At 39.6% G+C, this 17,588-nt stretch overlaps 2 protein-coding genes across 3 annotated transcripts; both read right to left on the bottom strand.

Annotated features, from left to right (window-relative positions):
* Positions 1-5,117: 5,117 nt before the first annotated feature.
* cbsb (cystathionine beta-synthase b) lies at positions 5,118-12,037 on the bottom strand. Its single transcript, XM_026377320.1, has 15 exons — positions 11,964-12,037; positions 10,780-11,115; positions 10,315-10,421; positions 8,536-8,670; positions 8,367-8,446; positions 8,083-8,287; positions 7,914-8,005; positions 7,583-7,705; positions 7,380-7,464; positions 7,173-7,278; positions 6,993-7,070; positions 6,781-6,918; positions 6,357-6,465; positions 6,187-6,271; positions 5,118-5,947 (listed from the first exon to the last, which is right to left on the bottom strand). The coding sequence occupies exons 2-15, from the start codon at positions 11,106-11,108 to the stop codon at positions 5,805-5,807; spliced, it is 1,815 nt and encodes a 604-aa protein (XP_026233105.1). The 5' UTR covers positions 11,109-11,115; positions 11,964-12,037; the 3' UTR covers positions 5,118-5,804.
* A 1,417-nt stretch (positions 12,038-13,454) lies between these two features.
* Positions 13,455-17,536, bottom strand: u2af1 (U2 small nuclear RNA auxiliary factor 1). 2 transcript variants are annotated; one of them, XM_026377218.1, is made up of 8 exons: positions 17,456-17,536; positions 16,028-16,115; positions 15,650-15,716; positions 15,235-15,284; positions 14,761-14,859; positions 14,532-14,665; positions 13,864-13,956; positions 13,455-13,778 (listed from the first exon to the last, which is right to left on the bottom strand). In XM_026377218.1, the coding sequence occupies exons 1-8, from the start codon at positions 17,497-17,499 to the stop codon at positions 13,655-13,657; spliced, it is 699 nt and encodes a 232-aa protein (XP_026233003.1). In that variant the 5' UTR covers positions 17,500-17,536; the 3' UTR covers positions 13,455-13,654. The 2 variants fall into 2 exon arrangements, with proteins under 2 accessions (XP_026233003.1, XP_026233004.1); XM_026377219.1 differs by having other exon boundaries at positions 17,452-17,518.
* Between the last annotated feature and the right edge of the window lie 52 nt (positions 17,537-17,588).

Raw genomic sequence — 17,588 nt, 5'->3', positions numbered from 1 at the left:
GACACATGAGCTACACAGATCCATGATATACTGGTTTAACATTAAACCAGCAGCAGCTAAAACAAGTCTTTGCACTTGAATATCACATCAATGAGCAATCGGGGGCAGAAACTGGGACGTGAGTATTCAGCGTTCACTCTCTCCAGAGGGACACTACGAAAATATGGAAAACAAGAAACAGATTTTGGCAACATACACAACTGTAAACTGTATGCCCCTCACAATGAAGTGCAAAGGTCAGATTAAAAGTGCTGTGCTCCCCCTGAGGGGCCTGACTGTGACGCAAGAGAGAAAATAGTTGCTCTGCCCTCCATTAATTTTACTCTAGAAGTCAGTAATTCAATCACAAACTGTCTTTTCATGTCTTTATGTCAATCTGTCCACATTCCAGCTATTTGCGTCTGCCACCGACAAAATTACCTTCATCTATTTTCTTGTGAAAGTGCAAGGGAAGAGCACAATAAAAAGCTGGAGGACATGATTCAGAGAAGAGATGAGACATGGCAGGGGCAGGGGTCTCTATCATTTCATTAGATGACACGCTTGTGATTTATACGTTTTGATGGAGAAATGACGCAAAATGGGGACGTTAAAACCAGGACATGTTTTCTTCCTCTCCCCTGCCTCCATGTGTTTTAAGACGAACCCTGTGATTCTTCACAATGTCCTCCATTGTGTTGTGTTCCTGTGAGCCAAGGAGGCATTTCCTCCCATGAAGGGACTCCTTTACTGAGTGCAAACGGTATGTTCTTAAGGTGAAAGTCATCTGAGCGGGAATCAGAGTTGATCTGAGGTACGCCAAGTCAGGTGCAGTTACAGAGACAAATTACTCACTGCATTTAAAAGAAAACAGTCCAGCACTAAAAAACAGCTGCATGTTAATGTGATTTGTGCCTTTGGTTGGAGTTTCGTAACAGAGATGTGAGAGTGTGGGATGTGACTGGTGAAAAGGTCAAAGCAGCAAAGTTTCAGTTCCAATTTTAAACAGGATTACTTAAATATGTAATGCATCACAAGTTCTGTTCCATGAGTAAACAAAAAAGAACCTTGTTAAAAACCCCATGAAAATTTGCATCTCTGACAATAACTACAAATGACCAGTTTAATAGACCTACTCAAAAACAAACATCACAGTTTAACATAGAAGTCCATCAGAGAGTAGTGTTGAAGTTACAGATCTATTTTTTTATGATATTAAAGTAACTGTTGTTTGACTTTGTTAAACTCGTCAAGTTTTTTTATGCTGTGCTTGATGCTCTCTTGTTTTAGAGAATAGAAAGTAAATTCCAGGAAGATGCTTGTTTTTGTCAGAAAGGCAGAAGAACAAAATGACATCATGATTCTCTGTAGCAGCTCTTCTGAAAACGTCTGGGTTTTTAAGTAACTTAGACAAAGTGACGAAACTCCTGTTGAAAAATGACAGTGAATTTGACCATTGACCACCAAAATCTAATCAATTCAACCTTGAGTCTAAGTGGATATGTGTGTCAAATGTGAAGAAATTCCCTCAAGGCGTGTATATATATATATATATATATATATATATATATATATATATATATATATATATATATATATATATATATATATATATATATATGCAGTTATATTTTGTAAGGTCCTAAACATTAAACACTGAATCGATTTTAGTAACAACATTAACATTAGTACATTTAATACATGTCAATATACAGAAAACATCCCTTAATACACTTAATATATAATAATACATATAAGTTTTACATACAGTACATGCATGTGTAGTGCAGTTTACTGTTGGAGCATCCAGCTGCAAGGCAATAATACAAAAAGAAAGATAATTGGCTGTGGTCTGAGTTGAATAATTACTCAGGATAAAAGGTGGAAACTAAATAGTTCCTCAGAGATTTTTCATAAAATAAAGGTTATTTAAATTATTATATGTTTCCTTAAAGGCTTATTTTCACAGTTCCTCTGATGTCCTTTGATGATTCCTCTGGGCACAGCTCTTCACCAGAACTGTTCTTCAAGGAACCAATAAATTAACAGTACTTCTACAGCAGGCACAGGAAAAACGTCACAGGTCCATCTGGAACACATTTCTTCCTTTCTGTAAGATTTTCATCTCTCAGAATCTGTTTACCCGCTTCAGCTTTGAACCCCTTGTTTGATTTTACCTCAGATTTCTTTATGCAGCAAGAACAAACTGGGGACAGTACAGAAAACATGGTTTATGGTCCAGTAGGCAAGCTATACAGCTTCAAAGTTTAAAAAGCTTAGTCCCAGAAGTAAAGTGCTTTGCCTGTTACAGCTGCTGTCTGCTTAAAAGAACAGAGCCACAACAACACAATAAAAACGAAATAACAAGAATACAAAGAAAAGCTTGAGATGCCGATAGGAGCTCATGTGGAATGCAATGCAAAAAAAACAGTGTTGACATAAATTTTGATTATAATGATATTTGATCATAATATTAATACCAGAGTGGCTCACCAGACAGGCTGTGTTCTTCATCATTAAACACTGAACTGTGCTATTTTCAACTCTATTGATTTCTCCCTAGAGGAACTGCTACGACACTAGCTCAGAGGTTAGACCATTTGGTGCAGTGACGCAAGTGTTTCTAGGCGAGGGGTCGTGACTGCAGGTGCCACGACCCAGTGACTCCACTCCAGTAAGTTAGATAATGGTGCGATGGGCTGTACCAGCAGGCCTGTTACTGACACTGGCACCGGGGGACAAGAGGACTGAGTCTAACTGGGTGACATAACCGTCGTCAACAGCCCAGTGACGAGGGTCCTCCGTCACTGCCAGTAGCTGTGCACTGGCTCAGAAAGTGATGGGCTTCATTTGTGCCACTTAGACAGGGACATGTCATTCACACCACAGTGTGTGTTGTAAGTGTGTGTGTCACTGTCAAGCAGGCGTTGACAGGCCAGCCTATTGCTTCTTTTCTGTGGATTTCAGCATCACTCACTATTTCACAGGCAGTGGAAAGTTAAACTTTGACTTTTACCATGAAGTGACAAAATAACTGATGTTGAAACTAATTTAGTCATTGTTCCATTGTGCGGAACAAAAGTCACATCCCGCCGCCTGTAAATAGTTACAGCTTGAGAAAACTGTAATGCTGGCAATGATCACCTGTCAGACCTGCATGCTGAGCCACACCCTCTCCACCACACCTGTCCACCCCAGCATTAAAACCAAGGGGTGAGTTGTACTGTCGTGGCTGTGTGTATGTTATTTTTCCCAGCACTTCTAACTTAATTTCCCAAAAACTTGCTGTTTAAAGTCTACATAAAAACAGAATTCAATATCTTGCAAATGTCATTAAACTACATTTTGCCTACAATAAAAAAATAGAAAATGGGAAACTGAGAAAATGAATAATTAACAGCAGCACATCTGAGAAAGGTTGACAATGGGTCATGTCTCTTATTCTTATAACAACAGTCTCTAAATGTCTGGGAACTGAGGAGACCAATTGCTGGAGTTGGACTTGGGGTTGTACATCCGTGGAAGTGGCTCAGCAAGGCAGCAGTGCAAATGCTAGTAGTTTCTCCTGTTAGCATGATTTACTACTTAACATCAACAGAAACCACAATGACAGTATGAGGCAATAAAAAAAACATATGGGACACATTATAAACTTTGACCTGATGATGGTGAAAGTGAGAAAAGTGAACAGATTTTATGATAATCCATGAGGAGACATTTCAATAATAATCACAAATGCTAATTCAAAAGGTTGAAAAATGTATAAGTAAAGATAAAAGAACTGCTGACATGGAAAAACTGGAGGTGGGAGTTTCCAAAAAAAGGAGAAACTGAGAAAGGTCATGAGCTGATACCATAATATAAAAGCACTACTTTGTACGGTTTCCCTCTTCTAAAAATATCACAGTATTGATTTATAAATGTTTCTTTGTGACATCTGAGCAGTAGTTCATGCTGAATGCAATAATTTGTCTGCAGTGTTTGAGATTTCTGGCATTTTTGCTTTCCAGCCACAGTTATAGACGTTGTAGTAGACACAGTGACGTTACAGACAAAATCAAAGAGATGAGATTGAACCAAAACGGTACAGATGCAGCTGGAACACCAAAACAAAGAGCTTAAAGACACTAAAAACCTGCAGAGAACCTGGTTTTCTAATGACAAGTGATCTGGACTAAGGAGGCCACCAACATCTGGAAAGGATCACGATGCTGTGTTGATGACACAGGACATATGGCAGTGTTGCCTTGTGGTTTTGTCTCTGTCTGTGTAAAAGCACTCAAGAAATATGATGTGTTGTTTGTTCTTAAGTATGTTGGTTGTACATCAGGAATGTTGTTAACAAACTAATTCCAGAGAAAGACTCTAATTGATGAGGATAAATTGTCAACTTCATGATACATACATACGTGCAGTGATTTTATGTAATATCTGTTACAAGCAAAGTCGAAAATAAAGCAAGTAAACAGAAGCCTATTAACTACAGCTCTACTGGTAAAAAACTACAGTTTTTTAAATAAAAACAAAATACTCAAAACTAACATTTGGTGTTCACACGCAAACATTACATCAGTTGAAAACAAATTGGATGAAATCAGCTAAACTGGTTATTTAATCGTCTAATGTTACTTGTTTTCTTGTGAGGTCTGTTACCCTCAACGTCTGGTCAAACAGACCCCCTGCAGTGTGTCAGTGCTGCCTCCCTCTGGTCTGAGGAGACACTACACAGAGAAAAAATGAGTTTCTCAGCAGAGGGAAAGACGGTGAACATGTTACTGATGTAATTCTGCATTTACTGATGTCAAGCTCTGCACAAACAAAAGTCCGTTTTCCTGGTTTAATACTTTGAGCCACCAGAAGGAGGCTTTTAGCCACATTATTGTACTGTGCTGTACTGTTAATGTTTATTGCGAGCCTGTCAACATGTACATTTGAGTGTAACAAATTCCTGTAAGATGAAGCAATCCCTGATTTTTTATCCTAATGTTTCAACAAGTAGTAACAAGATTTTAAGTCACTAGGTGAAGCATTCATCCACCTTCTGGGCTGAGCTGCAGAGACGCACCAAGCTTATCCAATGAGCTAAACAAGTGAAGCCACAAGTTTCCAGCAAATCCATTAAAACACAAGACAAAAGATCACGTCATAATTGTCATTATATTATCATTATATTTGACATTATATGCTCGTTGTTTTCTGGGGCTATTACCTAGTATTCATATTTTTATTATTGCAGCATGACAGTATATTCTTCACCATGGAAACTGTAGTATTAAAACAAAGTATTATTAAACATCCTTTATCACTGAAATTGTATTTATTAGAGGCCTTTAAACCAGAGCTCACAGTCGTCTTCAGTTCTTTAGGTTTTCTTATTTGTCAAGAGGACGGATCTGTTGCAATCATCACACACAAACAGGCTAAAACCTGCACCAAGTGGGAGGTCACTGATGAGAGCACAGTCTACTAATTACAGAGTTAACAGAGATTAGAAATGTTTAATTTAAAAAGCATTTTTAATGATTAATGAACTAAAATGATTATAATAAAATTACATATATCAGCACTGGACAGATTCATGATTTTGTCTTTTATTTTACCATGTGTGTCTGTCTCAGTGTTTTCTAACCTCTATGCCCGCTACATGTGGTTGACTTCATTATATATCATAACACCGATAAAGGTCTTATTATGTGGAACCATAGGCTACATATATATAAGCCAAGTCAATGAATCACCTCCACAGATTGGCAAACAAGATGCATCCCCCAACAAACAGTGAAAACAAACCACAGGTACTCCACCACTTCTCAGCCAGGATACGTTCACAGACGCAGGTCATCCAACAGCGAGCACTCAGACAATGAGCCGTTTTGTCTCTTGCACTTGGTGATGTAGCTGAGGAGGTCGATCGCTGTCACGACACCAAACACCATCTGCCTGTGGCATGCTGACCCATCAGCATTATCTGGAGAGACAAACAAGGCTGCTGTTTTACTAGGGACATACTAAAAGGTCACATACTTTGCTAGCTGAAACAAAATAAACGTCTTCATTTACATTATGTATATCTGCAAAAGAACCACAAAACGATGAATGTGCAGACGCTTTGATTTTATATTCATTAGTATTATATTCCTGTCACCTCTTTACTATCTTTCGTCAAAGAAAACATACAATAGTTTAAGAAAAATAAAGGTTTGTTACACTGGGTGTGATCATGAACCACCAGGGCAAAGTTGTCTGTTTGAAGGATTCGGGACAGCTTCCCCAAGTGGTCTGTCAGGTGCACCTGAGGGGACAAGTGCAGCGAGGTGAGACCATGGAATAAACAGTCGTGTGTTTGTGTTAACATGAGTTTCTCCTGACTGACTGACCTGTTTGTAATTCTTACAGAGTATCTTGCTGATGGGATCCGAGGGTTTGACCTTCCCAGATGACACAGAGGACAGAACCGTTCCCAGAGTCACCACCCCCAGGACCACACTGTGGAAACACAGCAATGACACAGGCTGTTGTCATGTACCATTGGCAGCGTAACACAAACCTAGGCTGTTGGATGTGTTCTCATGTACAAGTCAGTACTTTACATAGGAAACATAGGAAGTTTCGCTAACACCAACATATGTTAAGTACAATATATATTTAGCAGAACATTTAATCAACTCATAAATAAATATTTGAACTAGAATACTATAATTTAATAGCATAAGATGAGATGTTTTAAAAACAGGCTATTGCACTATTGACATGATTTTATTTTTATTATCCCTGATCACATGCTTTCTTTAAGAGATGTACCCAGATTCATCCACGACTGGGGCCTGGTCGAATGATTTCTCTTTCAGGATCTCAGTGGTTGTCTGGCAGGACACTGAGGGTAAGACAGTGAGGGGGGCAGACAGGTGTAAACTGGACTGGACAGTCTGGTTCCACCACCTGACAGAAAGAAAGTCAGAGAAACAGGTATTTCACTCGCTAGATGCAACATCAGACGTGGTTCACGTCCTTACCAGGGTTTGAAATCCATCTGAGCCTCCAGGCTGAGCAAGCCCTTCTCAATCATCCACTCGTCATTCAAGAACTTGGACCTGGAGGCAGAGACATTAGAGGCCTGACTCAGTCCGTGTTGTGGTCAGGATTTCCGCCTCCCCATGCTTTGTTATTTGTAAATTTAACCGCTTGGTATTTACATGTAGTTTCGGACAGAGTCGGCGAGGATGACCACACAGCGCTGCCCCTCCTCCAGCTGCTGAGCCATGTTCACTGCGGCTGCCATGACTGCACCAGAGCTGCCACCTGCATCGTCACAGGCCAATCATTACACAGGAGGAACTTAAAAATATCCACATCACGACACATGGAAAATCTGAAGAGTATCTATTGATCAGTGAACGCACCACACAGAAGTCCCTCCTCTCGGATCAGCTTACGTGACATAGTGAACGTCTCCAGATCTGTTGATTTATACCACATGTCAACAACCTGCACAGATTTGTAAGGCAGATGGCAACAAGGCATTAGTTTAAGTCCATCGTTAAAACAAAAAACACGATTACCAATAATTAAATGTACAAATATACATGTGCACGAACAAACTCACAGATCTGTCCAACACTGTAGGGATGAAGTCATATCCAATGCCCTCCACTTCAAATCCAGCCTTTTTGTTGCTGCTCTCTTCTGATCCAATCAGAATGGAGCCTTCGGGGTCAACAGCAACTATCTAAAACAAACAAGAAAATAACAACACTGAAAGTAATGCAGCATAGAAATTATTAAGACACCACCAGGATTAGTTATGTGTGCACAGCCTCTCTCATGGAGGACGGACGCTCTAAGTAACTTAATCTGTAGGTGTTCTCCACAGTGTAACTCTGAACCCACGGTCACTCAAAAAGGCTCCTAGTCATAGTGGGGTAAGGGCGCCTTGCCTTCACATTGGGGCACCTCTCCTTCAACTTCCGAGCAACACCTGTGAGTGTGCCACCTGTGCCAGCTCCAGCCACCAACATGTCCAATTTACCTGAAAGAAGAACATTTCCTCCTCTAAGTCAAAACTACAAATTCACTGTTGGATCCATTTGAGTGAGAAATAAATACCATCACACTGCTCCAGTATCTCCTCAGCTGTGGTATCGTAGTGAGCCAGCGGGTTGCTGGGATTACGATACTGGTCGAGGATGTGCGAGTTGGGGATCTCGTTCTTTAGACGCCACGCTGCGCCTATGTGAGATTCTGCTGAATCAAAGGCTGCACATGTAGGCGTGCGGACTATTTCTGCCCCGAGAGCTCTCAACACATTCACCTACAACACACAAGTAGGTGGGATTTCAGTTTGCTAAATGCTCCATAAGGAAGTAATGGACGTTAAAAGAGCTGCTCACCTTTTCCATGCTCATCTTCTCAGGCATGGCGATGATGCAGCGGTAGCCTTTTACAGCAGCTGTGAGGGCCAGGCCGATACCTGAAGACAGGTTTATACAACTCTGATGGGATACGGCCAAAGGCTTTGTTTATTCAGCAAATTGCTGTGTTGATGTGAAGTCAGATTACCTGTGTTTCCAGAGGTGGGCTCAATGATCGTGTCTCCTGGTTTGAGGATTCCCGCTCTTTCCGCGTCTTCCACCATCCGCAGGGCGATCCTGTCTTTCACGCTGCCTCCTGCGTTGAAGAACTCACACTTGGCCACTACACACAGTCACACATCAGATCACAGTGTGTCAGTGAGTTTGAGTTTGAGTGTGAAAATCCCACCTAATCTAGTCAAGCCTCAATCAGACTTTCTAGCGTATTAATCAGCAGTTGCAATGGGCGACTGCTTTCTGGCAAACTGCATAAGCCATTTTTCCTTTTTCGAGCACTTTGGATGTAGGTGATGTACCAGAAACCCTTCCTTCCTGGTACTGTTCTGTAAATTGCTGTTATGGTTTATAAAACATCATGGTTACAGTAGGAACAGAGGAATGGTTGTATTACTCTTACCATGTGCTTCATGGACGAGCTGTTCTAATTGCTTGCATTTAATTGTACAGCTGTATGTAGAAAGTGGCCAGTGACTGTAGGTCTTCATGCTCCTGCTTGCAGATTTGTTTGTTCATAAAGTACTGCCCTTAAAATATGCTGGTACCACTACACACTATACTCTTGACAGATACATTCAGGATGTAAATAACACCTGTTCTTTTCCTAATATGACGACTGAAAATGTTATTTACACAGCCCACACAATTTCAGCGAATCACTGACGCTGAGCCAATGTAAAGCTGATTACGGCTTATGATTACACTAATTTTGGAAATAAAATCTGGATTGGCTACAGTTAAATCTGGAGTGAACTAGAGAGTAATCTCTCTCGCGTGGAAACAGTTTTAGGATTGAGTGTAAGACCCTTTGTCTCATTAAAGCATGGGAACAAACCAGAAGTTCACTTTTCTTAGGGGCTTTTCTTGGGAGGCTTAAACTGAGGCCTCTGACAGGTTTCGTCCTCAATGAACCCAAAAACCTCGCTAGGCTGCCAAGGTGAGATGTTGGAGCTACTGTACACAAATCAAATAAACACTTCATGCAGTTATAACCTAAATGAAGTTTACTTTTCTTTGTGGCTGTGCAAAGAACACGTCATTTGTTTCTTTACCTGTTCATCCATGGAAGCCAGCAGCCACACAGTGGGCAACATAAGGTCATGAGCAACACGACACCTTAATGTTCCCTTGTAACAGGTAAGCAGGAAGCCAGCAGGGACACAGCTGCATCAATAGTCTTTGATAAAAGCAATGATGGCTCCTCCACTTGCACATATCGATTTAATATGTTTGTCTGCATGACTTATTCCCTGAAAGAAGTCTTTCTTAGCCTTGTACCCATCGATGAGACGACAGGCAAGACTAGACTCTCTAATCTTCTTTTGCTGAGCCATGCTCTTCCATCCAGCCAGCGCTTTTTTCTGACCCACTGAACACAGTAAACTTCTCACCTTTCTCTTTGGCAGGATAAAGAACAGTAATGCTGGTATTAAGAGTCAGAAGTGTCTCCTCTTTCAGAAATGAGGAAACTAAATACCATTAACAGCTCTCAAATCATTAACTCCAAGTCAAGCCTCAAGTTAAGTTATTAAAGATTCAGAATTTAAAATTAGTGTCAAAAGTGTGTTAACTGTTCACGTGGACATAAACGTGACGTGTCATATGATTTCCTGAATTCGAGTTTGTAAAATAATGTCTTGTAAGTGATTCACCAGTGTCAAACATACATTGTGAGCTTATCCAGCATGTTCACATTTTTCTTGGTATTAATATGCAAACATGTTCAGGACGTGTGTGTCACTGTACTCACAAATGTCGCACTTGAGTCCAAACTCCTTCGGGATTTTGTTCAGACGAACTAGAGGTGTGTGTCCGATTTGTCCCAGGATGTTGGGGAGGATTCTGGAGGCCTTGATGCTGTGAAAATACCCAGGACTAGATAAATTCCCCAACATGTATGTGTAAATACATGATGCGTCTGATCACAGATTGATGGAAATATCCTCACATCATCACTAAACCCGTTACATGTTGATGATTCATCTTTCTCCACAGCAGTGACGCTGTTTTCAACCTATTCTACGGTTTAACGTGTAAAGAAACACAAAGAAATACGCTTAGATGATGATAATGCTCTGAGGAAGGGAACACATTCAACATGTTTGTTAGATCTGTCTCATTTCGAACTACTTTGCACCTCACTCAGTGTGGCGCTCTCATTGTCTCGTATCCATTGATGCTACATTATGACAACGACACACAGTGTGACTCTTACCGCTCTGGGTGACTATGAGGTGACTCTGAAACTGGTGCCCCCAGCCTCCAGGTACACCTGCTGGGCAAATCAGGGCGTATCCAGTTCCTCTGATCGGCAGTCTCTTCTCTGTTCTTCGGCTCACTCCCACGATCATGGTGGGATTCATCCTGAACGTTGAGACAGTTCTGTTCTTCGTGTGCAGACAACCTGGGACCACTGGTAACAGTAAAAGCACCCGCACTGGAAACCATCTGACCCCGAGTGATATCTGTATTTAACAGATTAGCTGCATGCGGACAAAGAGAAGGAACATCTTCCAAACTTGTACTTTCAGACCCAGAAGGCATGGCTCACCTGAAGGGAATGGGACAGACATTAACTGTATAACCTTCAGACTGAAGTTATGAAGCAACAATCATGTTCTAACTGAATCTGGCTAAACAATACATCCATTATACACTGTGGATGTAGAGAAGCAGTGCATGATTGTAGAACAGGTTTCATTTTACAGTCCACAATTACTATAATTACTATGATTATAATTATAATTATAAAATCTAATTATAATACTATAACATTGATGACTTCTTTTAAGGTTTTAATTAAACAGGTTTTCCTTATTAACTGCGTTTAATTTACCACTGACCTCGTAAAACATCAGTTTTTGTCTGATTTACCAAACGCACCCACATCTGTGCATGTTTTGTAAAGAGGATGAAACAGGACATATTCCTTTATGCCTCTCCATCTCTCCGACCAAGACCGCGCTCGGTGCGCGCTCCTGGCGCACGAGAGACGCGGTCAAAGACTTTGGCACACGCCATGTTAGTTGACATGTAATCAAGAGATTACTGAACATCCAGTATTCCGGAGCCGGTTCGACGTGTTTGGAGGGAGAACGTTTGCTTCTTTTTTTATTTTTATGATGATGCATCATGTGAAACCTGGGTTCTGGTCCCCCGTGGAGATCAGGGGCCAGTTAGGGTCACTAGTTAGTGCTACATAATGAATTAGTCGCTTTTTAATCTTTTATCTCCAGGTGTCACAGAAGATCACGCGTTTATATATAAAAAAAAAAAAAAACAATGAAATGAAAATATTGCGCTTAATGCAGGATGTTGTCAGCTCCCTGCAACCTCGGCGCATATTGTGTTAGTTCTCATTAAGGCTGTGTTAACTTAAATAAAAAGCCGTGCACTCACCTGTCAGTCAGACAGACCCCAGCATTTGCGTGTGACCGAGTATCTCACTTGCACAGACAGACGCACCTTTTAATGCGAGCCCTCTTATTAAGGAGAGGGGCGGGGCCACTCTCCACACACCTCTTCACAACTGTGGAGCTCTGGAAACAACACAGGGCCTAAATGTCACCATCTCCACCTTAATGGAGCCTTTGTTAATTAGCATTAATGTAGAACAACCAGCTGATGGGGTTTATCAGCTGCTTTATCACATGGGTGATAACAGGTGTGGAAAAAGTTTGATCCAGTATCTGACCTGTGACAATTTATGAAGTTTTCCATCTGTAAAGGTCAAAACAGATTGAAAAAGAAGACATCCAGGTGTCATCAGTGTCGACTTTCATCTTTATTCAGTGGGTTTAACAAACGTATGTGATTAATCCGTTGGGAATTATCCCTCACTTTTATACAAACCTGCAAAGTAACAAAAGCAGCATAAATACAAATACAAGATTTGTTTTCAGTACTCGTTGGATGAAAATCACCACTTAAAGTCTAAAAGCCCATCACTGAATCCCTCCCTGGAGATGCTTTGCCTTCAGCTGCCGCTGGTTTTGGGATCTCTCTGCCTTCAGTCTTGTCTTTGGTAAGTTAACAACATGGACAGAGGGAGTCTCAGTTTAATGATCTAACAGATACTTCGACCTTCTTCTGGAATAGATGAAAAGCTTCAGAAACCCCACATCCTGACTACCTTCTTTTCTTTACATAGAACTCCTTGGACCTAATACTGAGCATCAGTAACTACCACGACAAAATTCAATATCACAACTGTGTTCAGACCTTTTTTGTTTGATTTGTCATGGAAAAAAAAAGTGAACGGGCCACAATTTGCCATGAAACTGCTTGTTATCAATCATCCAGTTACCTTTGAGCCGCAGATACCGAAGTGTGTATGTGTTTTCTGCTTACTTGACTTAGTAAGAGGTTAACTGATAACTACTCTTGGTGTTATTCTTGAAAGCATCTTTTATTTAAAAAATTAAAGGTCTGTTTATTCAAGTCTTTCAGGTTTTTTTTCTTCCCAGTTTTAGTTGTTAAATTGATTAAATTCTATATTGTCTGCATGACTTATTCCCTAAATTAGCATTTAATCACAATAGCCAGAGTAGAATCCTCATTTCTGTTTTAGTCTCTCTTTAGTTTCTTTGTCTGATTCAATAATATGTGAATTATTGAATCAGACATTACATGATAAAGCTCTAATGTAAAAGCATCCTTTCAGTAGAAACTGAAACTCTTTTACAGACATATTTTAAGTCTGAACCTACTCTAAAGCTGCTACATATGAAAATGTATATATTTTAATTTTCCAGTTAACTGATCTGCATTTGAAACTGTGGATTTATAGCACAGTAACAAACAGTTTCAGGTTTAATAATCAGTGTTCTTAAATGAATTTGAAGTGGCCATTTCTGCTCAGTAACAAGTAAGATTCACAAATCAGTCATGTTAAGTAAAAATGTTCAATTTAATGAAGTGAAAGCCATTTTCATAAATCAAGATAAAACAAGTTCAATGCTATTACAGCTTCAAAAATCAGGTACCTTTCAATTAGTCCTAAAACAGATCTGGAAGGGTACAAACTTTAAAAAAGAAAAAAGAATAGGGGTGAACATGAAGGGGAGGAAGGAGCAGTCAGGGCTTGTGGTTCAGAATCGCCCCGAGCGCTCTCTGTCTCTGGAGCGGCGTCTCTCGTGGTCACGGCCACCTCCACGACCTCTGTCCCTCGAGCGAGATCGCCTTTCTCTCGATCGAGACCGAGACCTGTGACGGCTGTGGAATTGAGGGGCAATGAATGGCTATAAAACAACTGCAATGTACGTGTGAATCAATGTAGAGATAATGTGCAAGTCTGTACCCCTTCCTACGGCGTCCATAGAGCTCCCTCCTCAGTTCACGTGAGATGGGCTTCAGATGCATGAAGTTACAGAAGCCACCACGAGTGCACTCTCTGTGGAGAGAGAGAAACTTCAGCTGGAGCAGAATAAAAATAGAGCAGCATGACAAACACTTCACACAGCAGCTACTCCAGACAATCTCGGGTTTGCTGTGAAGGAGAGAAAACTGAAAAACAAAGATACGTTGTGAAATTTTAGCAGTGAGTGCAGGAAGTGACAACTGACACACAAAAGTGGGTTCACACACCAGGACAGGAGTACATAACTTTTCACTAATGCCATCTTCAGTGTGGGTAGTAAATAAAACGTTTTAATAATTTAGACTAGTACTTGTTATCTCTCTAATACTACCTTTAATCAGTGTCCAATTGTGCCACAGAGATTTTATCTGCATTTCATTCAAAGTTACTGCAAAGTGACATCATTTATAATAATAATAATTTAGTCTTATTGTTGCATGTGACATAGTTTCAGTAAAATCTCAATTTATGTATAATACATATTTGACATATCAGCTCAACAGAGCTATATACCTCTATATCATGATAAATATTGTAATGTGAGATTCTTGAGAATGCACAGCTCTAACATACAGTATATAAGTTCTACCTCATCTCGTTGCACTCACCCCATTTCATACTGGCGACAGCAGGCTTCTCTGAAGTCTGTGACAGGAGAGAGCTCAGCATGGATGGGCTGACCATTAAACCACCGATTATTCAGGTCTATCACGGCTTTCTCAGCGTCCTCTTCATAACGGAACTATAAGACCAATGAATAAAAAACAATCACTGGCTCTAGATCAATAGCATTATAGCAGTGGTAACTTGGGTTTGTGTGTTAGTCCTGACACTCACCTTCACATACACATTGCCTACTAGGTGGTCCCCAAGGTTGTCACATACGTTCATTTCCTCCACTTCTCCATATTTTTCTTCCATCTCTGTGAAGACCTCCTGAAGAAAAGCAGAGAAAAATTGAGTGTGATGTTAAGATATGTATATATGAGTGCTCATTGTCTTGATGAGTTATGGTCCGTTAAGGGAATGCTTTTATAATTTGGGGAAGCATTAGCTTATTCTCTTCTGATTATTCTCTATGAATTTTCTGTCAACAGCCAATTAGCACAACTTAGCAGAAAGACTGGAAGGAAGCCTTCTTACGACCAGTAGCTTCTTGGACTGTCTAAACTGATAATGAAAATTATTTTCTCATTTTGAATTGGAGAACAGATTCTTAGGATATTTTCCCAAAAACGTTACAGAGCTGGTGGTTTAAAGCAGACTCACATTGTACCAACATGAGATAATCTTTAGAATTTCATGAGTTACCTCAAAAAACTCGTCATAGTGCTCCTGCATCTCCATGTCGCTGATGGCACCTGGTGGTTATGAGAGAATGATAGTAGAACATGGATATAATGAATATATACCATAAGAAATTCTGTGTTACACAACAATATTCACAATAACATTTAGCAACAAAGTTGCCTTGCAAACTACTCAAGATGCTAACTAAACAGAAGGCAGCAGCTCTAGCCATAAACATCAGTGTGATTGTAATACATTTTCCATGTAACTCAACATGAGAATATGAAGTTGCTCAACAGTATTGAGCAGAATTATTATAAACTACCAGATCAGTTCCATACTGTTCCGTTCCACTACAGAACAAGCTGATGATCAGATAGCAGGACATTTCTGAGAGAGTCACAGGTTTTTCTTCAATCTGGATTAAAACACTTACAGGTCAGACCATCAGCCGACTGAGCACTGTTTTGAGGGTTTCGGTAAATGTTCAAGAGGGCAATTGTCTGAAACACAAAAATGAACATTTGTTTGGATGATTAGTGCTAGGTGTTGAACCTAATATGCACACAACAGATACAAGTTTGTAATCATTATTGAGATAAAATGTCTGAACTGTAGAGCTGCACTATTGCATGTTTGATTAAAAAAGGCTTCCAAAATATAAGACAAATGTAACTACGATGTGTTTATGACAAACCTGCAACTAGTTCAGGTGAAGTCAAGTAAATCTTATTTGTAAAGTCCTAACAATTACTAAATGCTATTTACTACATGCAAAATGCTAGATTTTATTTTAAAAGAAAACAAAACATACCTGGCTGAAGGTTGGCTTGTTGTGCAATCTGGAGCAGCGGTCTCCATGACGGCATGCACCAATTTTGAAATAAAAAGAGCAGTTGACCCTGAGGAAAAAGAGAAAATAAGGTTAATCGAAGTAAACATAAAATTACCTTGACTTTATCATTAGTTCAAGGCATGAAGCTGTGGATAGCAAAGAAATTTGTTTTCGTGGGACTTACAAAACCTACATAATAAGAAAAATTATTCTCCAAATACCTTCACAAATCTACTGAATGCACCATGGGATTAATAGAGTTCTTTGAATGCTGAATGAAATCAAATTTTCTACTGTAGGCTAAAGTGTGATGTGTTTGGAAGCCTGTATCATTATATACCCAGGATCTATAGTTTATCTAAAGGTTTAGAAAAAACTGAAAATGTTCGTATTATGACAGAAACATTTGATAAATATTTGTTTATTAAATGCACATTACCCTCTTAAGATTAGTTTAATTTCAGTTCAGCTTCAGTACATTAATTTTATTTAATTTTAATTAGTTTAATAAATCAATCCAATTCTTCTGGGTCAAATTTTTACTTTGTAGGTCTTAGAGGATCACTACAACCACAACCACTGAGTTGTACCAGCTAAGATATTAAATGAATGCAGCCACAAACAATTCATTAATAAAACGTAAATTGACAGAAAGCCCTAGTTCACACTATTTTTAAATTGTACTTCATGTAGGTCTACATAAAATATTTGAATTGGGTGAGGACAAATGTGATACATATTTTAACTTTCTGATAGGAGTTGAATTCATTTATTTTGGATGTCCTGTGGAAGTAAAGAGGTGAATGTTGAAATACGTTGGCCAGTAGCCTTTTATCCATATTTACATATTCTGTGTAGATATTGAGATTTTTTTTAAATTGATGTTTTTAATTTATATTTGTGTTGGTGGAGATCTTTTCTGGCTGTGGTTCCTTTTCTTTGTGTCTGAATTTAAGTATCCGTAACATAGCAAAACAATTTCGCTCTTGGATTAAAAACGTTTTCTGAATCGTGAATTAATGAGTTTCTATTGTAACAAACAGCCGCATGGGTTTCACGACGATGCAACTACCTTTAGCTAACACTTACTCAAAGAAACGTTAGATAGTAGAGGCCATGTCTCTTTTAACAAAGTTGAAATTGTAAAAGTCTACTTTAATTCAGAAAGAGTAACTGCTTATACATGGTTTTATCGTCATTAGCACCTAGCGTTACATGTTTCAAGAGTTAGCAGTCGCTGCGCGGTTTCATGCTAGCACGAGTGGCTAAATTCAGTCTAACGTTGCCGGCCATGCACTCTGAACACCATACTCATATATACGAATATATATTGCTGCTGTTCACATTAAGCTTTGAAGAAATGGACTTGTGTGTAAAAAAAACTGCTAAATAAACGTTAATACTTGCTTATCTTTCTCTGTTCCAAAAATGGAGGCCAGGTACTCCGCCATCTTCGCTCGCCTGTGTTCAACGAACGGAAACAATAACACTTCCGTCACAGCTTTTTCAGAATAAAAGCGTAATCCCCGCACGTACTAAT

This window comes from Anabas testudineus, chromosome 21 (assembly GCF_900324465.2).
Source record: "Anabas testudineus chromosome 21, fAnaTes1.2, whole genome shotgun sequence".
In the NCBI taxonomy this organism is placed as follows: domain Eukaryota; kingdom Metazoa; phylum Chordata; class Actinopteri; order Anabantiformes; family Anabantidae; genus Anabas; species Anabas testudineus.
Note: the sequence above shows the minus strand (reverse complement) of the source record. Positions and strands in the feature narration are given on the sequence as shown.

Coding starts and splice junctions, on each gene's coding strand:
- cbsb (XM_026377320.1), bottom strand. CDS start 11,108: ATGCCTTCTGGGTCTGAAAGTACAAGTTTGGAAGATGTTCCTTCTCTT. Junction 10,422..10,779: donor CCTCATAGTCACCCAGAGCG/GTAAGAGTCACA, acceptor GTATTTTCACAG/CATCAAGGCCTCCAGAATCC. Junction 7,706..7,913: donor AGAGGTGCCCCAATGTGAAG/GCAAGGCGCCCT, acceptor TGTTTGTTTTAG/ATAGTTGCTGTTGACCCCGA.
- u2af1 (XM_026377218.1), bottom strand. CDS start 17,499: ATGGCGGAGTACCTGGCCTCCATTTTTGGAACAGAGAAAGATAA. Junction 15,717..16,027: donor ACAAGCCAACCTTCAGCCAG/GTATGTTTTGTT, acceptor TTTGTGTTTCAG/ACAATTGCCCTCTTGAACAT. Junction 14,860..15,234: donor ACTATGACGAGTTTTTTGAG/GTAACTCATGAA, acceptor GCTTTTCTTCAG/GAGGTCTTCACAGAGATGGA.